Source organism: Octopus bimaculoides, chromosome 24 (genome assembly GCF_046866305.1).
Source record: "Octopus bimaculoides isolate indiv1 chromosome 24, ASM4686630v1, whole genome shotgun sequence".
Taxonomy (NCBI): Eukaryota; Metazoa; Mollusca; class Cephalopoda; order Octopoda; family Octopodidae; genus Octopus; species Octopus bimaculoides.
In genome coordinates, this window is record NC_142951.1 from 25,159,024 (window position 1) to 25,169,580 (window position 10,557).

The 10,557-nt window shown below is 35.6% G+C and overlaps 1 protein-coding gene and 1 long non-coding RNA gene across 4 annotated transcripts in view; both read right to left on the minus strand.

Moving 5' to 3' along the window:
* LOC106881605 (DNA damage-regulated autophagy modulator protein 2) overlaps positions 1-2,555 on the minus strand; it is a 37,987-nt gene extending 35,432 nt beyond the window's left edge. Inside the window, exon 1 of one of the 3 annotated variants that reach the window (XM_089341542.1) lies at positions 2,359-2,555. Coding sequence is in view for 1 of the 3 variants with exons in the window: in XM_089341541.1 (XP_089197667.1) it covers positions 1,299-1,370 (72 nt within the window). In the remaining 2 variants the exon portion in view is untranslated. Of the gene's footprint in view, positions 1-1,298; positions 1,432-2,358 lie in introns of those variants that run through there. The other 2 variants (XM_089341543.1, XM_089341541.1) reach the window with 2 other exon arrangements.
* Positions 2,556-5,104: 2,549 nt separating this feature from the next.
* On the minus strand, positions 5,105-10,538 carry LOC128250789 (uncharacterized). Its single transcript, XR_016238216.1, has 4 exons — positions 10,296-10,538; positions 8,439-8,615; positions 6,251-6,362; positions 5,105-5,254 (listed from the first exon to the last, which is right to left on the minus strand). It is a non-coding gene; the product is annotated as an uncharacterized LOC128250789 (long non-coding RNA).
* Positions 10,539-10,557: the final 19 nt, after the last annotated feature.

Genomic DNA, 10,557 nt, shown 5'->3' on the forward strand with positions numbered 1-10,557 from the left:
CTTTTTGCCCCCCCCCCCCCCATGACCTTCACAAGGTCTCCTTGAGACCAGCCATCTTGAGGGTGTTAATGTTCTGCTTAAACTATTTCAGGTTAACACCTGCAGCAAGATTCCAAAGGGCCAATATTTTGGGGGAGAAGGGATTAAGCATAGTGATCAGTGAGGGGATGAGTGCACCAAGGGTAACAAAAGGTGGAAAGTTGAGTGGGTTAGAGGTGCCTGAGTGATGGAGGTATAAGACCAGCCAGCTCTGAGATTACAGTAGCAATAGAAAAGGCAGAGAGGGAAGACAGCATGTGTTTGGGTTACAAACTAGAGCGTATCTGTTAGTGACTGAATTACAATTAGCTGAGTGACCCTTCTCTGGATGTGTTTACTAGCAGTATTGTCCCAGATCTGGGACAGAATAATGTCAACAGCTGTTGAGAGTCTGACATTTTCTGGATCTGAAGGACAAGTCTTTGGGCTGTAGTTCTAGTTAAGCTAAGGATGTGTTTCTACTCAGAGAGGTCCTCAGTGCTAGTGAGGCCTTGAACTTGGAGCTTCGGTGAGGGTCTTAGCTGAGTGCAACACATGTTTAGCAGAGATGCAGTGTGGTGACAGAGTTTGAGTTTTTTTTATTCTTTGCTGGTAAAAGTAGGTTGGCATGGTTCCATTGAAGGGTCCTAAAGGTCTTTGTTTATAGAATCAATGCTTAGTTGGTCTGAGGTGGCTAAGCTGCATGTGAATTGTGTATGTTTGGGGGAAAATAATAGAGTCAAATATATATTTTATACAATTACATATCTTATTTTCAAATAGCATAATCAAGTATATATATTTGAACCATTATTGTTTGTTTCGTTAGAGAAATTTAATTACATGTGAATTTGTTATAGAGTTGTAATTCTAGTTAGCATTTTCTTGGTGTTTACGGCTGTAAGATGAACAATCACCTTGATAAGTCTAAACCAGTGACTTGGTAGAAGTTTTAGTAATGAGAAACCGTTTCGGCCGTTGAAAGAAATGGAACAATTTCTCGTATTTTACCATATTTGATCTAATCTAACCTCCAACTGTGAGAAAATACGGAATAATTTCTCTTACTTTAAAAGGAATTATTATTCAACTTCCTCGTGTTGGAAGATACAAGGTTAATTTAGGCAAAAATAAAACAATTTATTCATTTCACTGTTTGGCAGTTAATAATAGAAATGAACGTAATTCGTTTTTAACGAAAACAGAAACAAAAATAAAAATTATTAGTGGGTGCCAAAAAAGTAAATTGCTGTAGAGATTGAACTCCATTCATACTCAACTGAGAAAACTCGTTTTCTGTTGTCTCCGATGAAAGACATTGCATAATCAAATATCTTAGTAGTAGGTCCCATCGATTTAGTTCCATTGCAGAAATATATACGGACACTTGTTTCTTGATCGCAAAATCTTTCAAAAAAAATTATTCCTAACTAAAAAACAAAACCAAACATCTGAGATGTATCTTTCTCAGACATGATGTCTCAAACAATAGATTATCTAATATATTCTTACTATTTTTGAAGACTGATAGATTTACTTCCTGTCTTTTTTTGTTGTTGTTTTAACCAAAGAATAAAACATATTAACATGTTCTTGTTGTTAAGAAGTTCATCGAGTTGGGATTACGTCTCTACCCACCAAATCTTCTCAGGATAAACAAACTAGCCGCAGTACAATCGAAAAAAAAATTCTTTCGTAATCACTCAATATTTGTTATTGTTTAACCACGGTCGAATGGCCACGACCATCGTGCCTGTTTCATTATTTTCAGGCAGCTGTGTCGAGTAAGGTGCTGTATTGAAGGAGATTTTAACTGCTATTTCTAGAAAGGTGGACCGACTGCGGGGCTTTGAAGGAAAAAGAAAGATTGAATTAAATAAATAAAGAAAAGTTAGTGGAGATCTAAAAGGCATCAGATGTGCGAAAGAGTGATGGGGTATATGAAGAGAGAGCATAAACAAAATAATGAATATAAAATCTTGATTCACTCTTTTACTTCCAAGCTGACGAGGAAGCCTATAGGTAGACATTTACCTGCTAGAAATAGTAACTAAATCGCCTTTAAATTATGTCAAATCATTAAAAAGAGGACACATTGTAGTCCCCACCCTACACTACACTTAAAAAAAAAGAATACTGGATGGTCATGCTTGGAACACCTTGGATCATAAGTCTGCACTATGATTGTTAAACCTGAGGCTAAAAAAACAAAACTACTTTCTTCTTACTTTGTAATTAACAAGAAAATAGATGTTACGAAACTTTTCATAGATGAATCTGAACAATTTGAACAAGAGCCAGCAATAGTCGACAAATAATAAATAAAAAAGGCAATCATACCTTGGTATACAAATAGATTCAACCAAAATTAACAGCGAAATGAACGGCCGAACGACGAGAAATCTGTATAATTTGTTGACTCGCCTTTTATTTCAGTTTATCTCTTACTCTATTTTTGTGTTTCACTCCCTCTTATCTTTCTGTTTATCTAAATATTCGCATTTTAATCCTGCTATTCATTTCATTTCTCCCCTTCTCTCTTTCTATTCCTCTCATTTTCTCCACTTCTCTTTCTATTCCTCTCACATTCTCTTTCTATTTACACACTTGTCTTCGTTTCTTTTTCCCTTTTGTTCAAAAAGCCAGTCCCCAGCCTGTAGACTACTTTTTATCTTATTATATAGTTAATAATGTTGTCGGTGTAAGTAGTAGTTTTTCAACCCTGATAGCGGGTACACCTTATATGCGAAGTTTGTGTACTGAATAACAGCATCGTCATGCGCCTCTAATTATGTTCCGCTTAACTGTTCCCGACAAAATTTTACATGTCCTTTACAATTTATTCCTGATATGAAAGAACTGGGAAGTCGGACTAAAAGCATTTAGTTTGGTCCTCTACGATCCGAGTTCAAATCCCGACATCGTCGGTTTATTTTTTTCTTTAATTTTTTTCTCTCATTCGAGTTCTTGTTGATTCGTTTGTTTTTTTTTTTCTTTTTCCTCTCTCAAAAAATTTTTTTTACTAACTTTGACGGTGGGAATTGGGCAGTTTTACTACTCTTTTCAGAGCTCGTGTTTCCTGTGGAAAGAAGTTGTTCTCAAACCGAAAACTTAGCTCCAATATTTGCGACAACTTATATCCCGTTAAAGGTACCAACGGGCCAGATAGTCGGATGTTCACCTCGACGATAAATCAAATCATCTACAACTCTCCAAACTAGTGATCTTTGAAAGATTGTAAATAAAAGATAAAAGAAAACCTGTTTTAAAGTCTTGCTTTAATCATATTAGAGAAGTGTGAAGTTAAGTTCGTTCTGTAATATTTACTTACCAACTAAATTAGGTTATCTTGTATAATAAGCAGTTTCACCTAATAGTTAGCTAACCAAATATATTTTCTTCTGTCATTCTAGAAATCTTAGTTGAGTAAATAGGGGTAAACATAGAAGTTTTAAAAAATTTCAATGTGAATAAAAAAAAAGTAAATTACTTTTTAAACTGGAAAGAAAAAAAGTGACCTTGTTTATAAGCTACTGGAAATATTAGTTTCATAATTAATAGTAAATTAATAGTGATCAGATTTCAAATCTAAATTTTGATATAGGTCAAGACATCCCTAATTAATCAAAATATCACCCTCCATAATCTATTCCTATTCAAAAATAAAAGGCTGACTTGCAGTATTGCATATCTCTCCAAAGACACCATGGAAAAAAAAAAAAAAAAAAAAAATATATATATATGTTTCATTTAACGTCCGCTTTCCATGCTAGCATGGGTTGGACATATATATATATATATATATATATATATAAAATGATGATGGCGATGGTGATTCAGTCTGGTGTTTTAGCATTCTACTACACTTGATGTTCTGGTATTTTTCTAAATATTTACATCTTTTCAGCTATCTAACAAATTTTTTACCATAGTTGTTAATCTCTTTAAATCTTTTAAATTCATTGCTTAATCCTGGGTGGTAGGTGTACAATGTGGCCCAGTTTAATATCACCATTTGACCCTAGGGTACTTTCAGTGGCGTTTGCTCTGTTGCAAACATTCAGTCTAAGTCTCCAACTTAAAGAATTGTCATGCACCATTTCTCTCAATGCCAAATAATAAATCAAAAACCCTTTGACCAATTCTCCTTTGTCTTTTCAAACATCTGTGGACTTTTATCCACATACATCATCTCTTATATGCAAACCATACACCCTATTTCTTTCAGAGATGCAAATTTATCAATCCCTATCAGCGACCCATCTTTACTGTCCAGGACACTTTAATTCCACTCCAAAAGGTGGGTCTGTATATACAGAAACTCCAATTTCCCTGTTACCTGGATTTCAGCAATAACATCTTCCAATTTGTCCAGCTTAACCCTTTAACATTTGAATCAGCCATATCCAGCCAAAGTATTCTACCTGTTTCATGTTCAGACCGACCAAATCTACCTTCTCTCTCCCATGTGCACCTGCATTCCTCTATTGTTCCCCCCGAATTCCTCAAACCACCTTTTTCTGCACTGAGAACATCTCACTGCTGGGATCATCATGCTTGGTAATTTCAACACTCACAGCCCCCTGTGGGTCTCATATCCCACACCAATGCTGCCAGTGCAAGAATCCTTTGCTATTCTCAACCCTTACCATAAATTGGCTTCGTCTCTTAAACTCTCGATCGCCACCCTTGATCTCATTCTCACCTAACCTCTACCACAACATGTCTGTCACTGCACCTATTTGATCTTTGGACCATGCTTCATTGCAACTGTCTAGCATACGTATATTACACCCACTTTTCCGAGAGTGAACGGCGCTTCAAGTCAACCAACTGATCGAAGCTCATCATGGCACTTCAGGCAAGTGTCTTCTACTATAGCCATGGGCTGACCTAAGCTCTGTGAATGGCTTTGGTCGATGAGAATTAGTGGTGGTATCTTTCATTTTAGTTCTATTAAAGATATCTGAAGTTGTCAGTACTGCTGCTTGTTTGTACTGCTTTTGTATATTATTAATAGGTTGACAATGTGATATAATAATTAAAAATAAAAAACAAAACAACAATAAAAAAAAACGTCATGTGATTCAGCATTTTATAAATAATTTATTCATGAGATCATAGTAATTTAATGAGAGAAACAATTACTTGTTGTTGCAATTGTCACAATATCCATTATCTTCATCTCCACTACCCTCCTACTTAATGACTGGAACAAATATTATTAATGCATTATCTAAATAAAATAGAAAAGACAGCAAAGACTATAATGATGATAATATGGACATGATGTGTAGAATAATTGCAATTGGATTAAAATCAAACTTAGTAAATTCCCTAAAAACATTCAAGTGGCTATTATTACTTTTGGTGGGTTATTTCTAATTCTAATTCCACAAGGCCTGAAATTTTTTTTTGGGGGGGGGGGGAAGGGGCTAATTGATTACATCAACCCCAGTGTTCAACTGGTAGTTATTTTGTCAACCCAAAAGGATGAAAGGTTAAAGTTGACCTTGGTGGAATTTCAATGAAGAATGTAAAGATAGAATGAGTGCTACTAAGCATTTAGCCTAGTATGCAAAATTTCTAATAAGCTGTGTTAATTCAGTGAAGTTAATTTTTTCCCAAATAATCAAAATTTTCAAGGGTTTTAGAAAATTAACTTTTTCCTTGAAACATATTGTAACTTGGTTTTGCCGCCTGCTATTCCCCAAATTAAAACCAAGTGACCATCTAAAGTCTTCAATGAATCATGTTTATATACATAAAGACAATACAGGGATTAATTGCCAAGAGTATTGGGCTGAATGCCAGGTGTATCTCTCTACATATATCTGGCTAGAGGTGTGAATGCATGTTAGCTAGAATGAGATATCTAATTCTATGTTCATTATAGGCAAAGTGATTCTTCTTAACCCAAGATTGAGTAGCCAACCAAGGATCTTATTCACCTGTCTTTTCAGGAACTGCTGCTGTTATAAGATCACCATTTTAACACTTGTTGAGATCTAAAGTGAATTGAAGAAGCTCCTCGACTTGCTTACGGAAAACTACTTCCAAAAGTGGCAGGAATGCTGGGACTGGTGTATTGTATCCCAATTTTTGAAAGAGATGATGCTAAAACTAAGGGAAATAAGTTACTTTTTATTAAACAACTAGTCTAGGAACTTTTTGATATATGTTACAGTAAACTGTAGTGAAATATTGGATGAGCTAAGCCATTTATACTTACCAGTGGGACCCATGAATATTTCACAGAATTAATGGTAGGCCTATTGGATTATTTCTGAAACCTTTATTCAAAAAACCTAAAAGTGTAGCCTGGATAGATAGTTCATCATCTGCTACTCATTGAAAAGTGAAAGAAATTGGAATACGATGATTACTTAATGCACTTAAAATACTTTAAGCACAATTTTGTAAACTTAATACACAGCACTCATACAATAAATATTCACTCTTATTTTTCCATTTCCCCCATAAACAAACAAAAAATACCCCATACATATGATTGATAGAATCTTTAGTTAAATTGCATATATATGCCACGTAAAGAAGTGTGAATATTTCACGGAATTGCACTCATGCACATGCATTAAGTGATAGGTAATATAAAAAAAACACTTTTCACTAATCAATCACCACGTCTACTACCTCCATCTCCACCATCCTCTCTCCCTTTCTTTAACCTCACCACCAGAATACCCTCCCTCGACTAAAATCATTTTTAACTCTTCCTCTGCCTTCAACTAACTTTTTTAACAGCATAAGTATTATGGTCCCCCTACCTCACATCATGAATGCTTCTCTCTCTCCCTCTTTTTCTCTCCCCTTCAACTAGTTACGTGAAAGCAGTACAATTACATTCCCTCTACCTCATGTCATGGACGTTTCTCTCTCCCCCCTCTTTCTCTAATCCCGTAAAAGCATTATTGACGGGCTAAGTAATGCAATGACAATCAGAATTATTATAAGATTCTATCTGTAACAGGGCCATATCGAGGTCTTAATAGAGAAAGCAGCTGGCTGGAAGCAAGGTGCAGAAAGCATGATTTGTATTCCTACTGTGTGAAAATGCCAAGAGACTGTGGTATGCATGTAATTGGATGTATGCATGTTGTTTACAGTAACAAGAAAAGTGCAGCAAACATTAAGTGAGAAAACTGCAAACTTTTATGCAAAAACATTAAACTAAAACCATTACAAGAAAACGAGTTCTGTAAATTCATGAATGGTGTAGAATTGTTGTTGGCACTGTCGCTTACGATGACGAGGGTTCCAGTTGATCCGATCAACGGGACAGCCTGCTCGTGAAATTAACGTGCAAGTGGCTGAGCACTCCACAGACGTGTACATTTAACGTAGTTCTCGGGGATATTCAGGGTGACACAGTGTGACAAGGCTGACCCTTTGAATTACAGGCACAACAGAAACAGGAAGTAAGAGTGAGAGAAAGTTGTGGTGGAAGAGTACAGCAGGGTTCGCCACCATCCCCTGCCGGAGCTTTAGGTGTTTTCGCTCAATAAACACTCACAACACCCGGTCTGGAAATTGAAACTGCGATCTGTGCTATGACCGCAAGTCCGCTGCCCTAACCACTGGGCCATTGCGCCTCCAGTGTATAATCAACCAGAAGTATTGGAACACCATTATAGTATGCATGCATTTGAAAATGACTGCAAATGAATTTGCATAAAAATAAATGGATCAAGTGCATGCATGTGAGAACGTCTGCAAGTGTTGCCTGCAGAAAATAAAACATTGATTTTAGACATGTCTGTTGTAAGGATATAAATTTGCTAGCATGAGAATAAGTGAAGTTTGCAGCTGCATACATAATTATTCTCCATACTAAAACCAAGTCATCTTATAAAGTTCTCAACAAATTTATTTACATAAAGACAGAGATTCATTACTGAGAGTATTGAGTTGTATGCCTGGAATGTCTGTTTATATGTATATGGCTAGAGGTGGAAATGAGATACCTATTTTTTTCATGTTGGTGAGAGGCAATAAAGTATGGTGTTCATTGTAGACAAAGTGATTCGTTTTGACTCATGGTCAAGTGTCTAACCAAGAATCCCATTCACCTATCTTCTCAGGAATCTCTGTAAACTTCTGCCATTATGTGTTGCATGCATCTCATTTATAGCCATGGTTTTGATGGGGACTCTTGGAAATTTCCATATAGGGGGAGAATTCACAAAAAATTGAGACAAAGACAGGTGGTGTAGACAACATCAATTAGGTCATCTTGCTAACAAGCTTTCAACTAGGGAACTGTTGAGCCATTTAGAAGAATCTGTTGCTCTTGGTCCCTACATCAGTGCTTCTGCCACAGTCAAAGTCTAGCCTACCTGTGATTTTACTAGATTTTTGTATAACCAGTTCATACCAAGTGCACTGTATGAGATTTCTACCTATTCTTTTTCAGCATAATCAGTAGAGCCATTTCTCTGATGGTAGCAGGGCGCTGTCCTGTTTTCCACAAAACAGAACGTTGTCTTTGCTAGGAGGCCTCTCAATTCAATATTCTCAAATTGTCCATAAGAAAATACTAGTTTACATTTCTTGATGTGAAGCCATGAAACCAAAAACTGAAAATATTTTGAAAAAAAATCATGTATACAAATTTAAATATTGGATGAAATAGAAGACATTATATGTTTTAACTATGTTGGTAATACTTTAACAAATCTTTATGCTTTACTATGGCTGAACAGTAGCTACTCCACTGTGCTGTGGATTCTCTATACAAATCAGTTCATATTATATTGATTTAATTTTCTTCCTAGTATCTGCAAAAGAAACACAAGCTTCAGCAACTGTGAAATATTACTCAATAAATACAAAAGTTACGGGTGAGTTACTTCGAGTTTCAGACTCGAAAAGAACTATATTCAGCCGCAATTATACATGGTGTATAGTTTACGACCCGCATTCATTCACCTTTTCTGTGAAGTTTCTGTCCATGAAATCAGAGTGAAAAAAGAGTATATACTTTTCTACTCTAGGCACAAGGCCCAAAATTTTAGGGGAGGGGGCCAGTCGATTAGATTGACCCCAGTATGCAACTGGTACTTAATTTATTGACCCCCCCAAAAGGATGAAAGGCAAAGTCAACATTGGCGGAATTTGAACTCAGAACGTAAAGACATGAAATACCACTAAGCATTTCGCCCAGTGTGCTAACGTTTCTGCCAGTTTGCTACCTTCAAAGGAGAATAATGTAGACAAATCTGTGATATGTACAGAGATCTATGGAAATTCAACTGTCGAGAATTAAACGTACTGACTTTGAAAAAATAACTGGACAAAACAATCCCTGTAAGATGTAGAGAAATAAACTGGGTGACAGATTATGTCTATCACCTAAAAATAGAATCAGTACTCTTGATAAACTTCCAGAGTTTCTATCCAAATTTATCCCAAGCTGAAGTTGTGGAAGACATACTTGCCTAAGGTTCTGCACTGTAGGAGCGAACCTGAAATTAGTTATAGCTTCAATGATAAATGAATTAAGGATCAGTGAGAATGGGAAGACAATGATAGATCTATGTTCAGAGACCATTCCAATTTCTATTTTTTTTTTTTTTTTTAGTGGATTGAATAAATCAGTTCTATTTCAAATAGAGTATTTGTTCAGAGACAATAAACAGTCAAAGTGAATAAATCATTTAAATGCATCCAAATGTAGATGGTAATGTATTACACTTAAATAGAACACACCAGATGAAATGCTTAGTGGCATTTCATCTGTGTCTGTATTTTAAAATACATATATAACCAAGTGGTTGAGAAGTTTGCTCCCCAGCCACATAGTTTCAGGTTCATTTCCATATAATAGTATCCTACTACAGCAACAGGCTGATCAAGTTAAATACTTTTAAATAAACAAATGTAAAAATGGTATTTTAAGCAAATATTTATGTATAAATTTCATAAGCGTTTTATAAGGAGATACCTAAGGTAAAGCCTGAAATATAAAGGGGTCCGCAAGTCAAAAAGTTTGAAATCCCCTGACTTACATGACTGTCAAATGTAATGTTTGTTTATTCACATTGCTTTGTATTAATCATGCATTATCTCACAGGTTTGAGATTTTGATGCGATTACTTTTAGAACATTGCAAAAAGCTGGATCAGGCCACTTTGAGTATACAAGGGATAGAAAGCACAGACTGGAAATGGCCACTTATTTCTCAAAGCCTTTACATTCGTATTCTTAACCAAAAAAAAAAAAAAAGAAAAGAAAAAGAAAAAGGGGAAAAGACTCACTTTTATCAAATCATCTAATTTGATCGAAAGGAAACCTCTGTCATGGATGCAGACGTGTAGGCAGTGTCCAGCAAGTAGTCTTCTGTCCTTCCATGGCATTTTTAACACATCACAAACTATTAAAGTAGTGTTCTCTTTGAGATACAGTTAAAATGATTTATTTATTTATTTGCATCCTAAAAATTGTAAAGACACAAGATGCTTATAAAACAAAGATTAAGGATAGTGTTACTGTCAACATGATTAGTGACGACAGCAATAA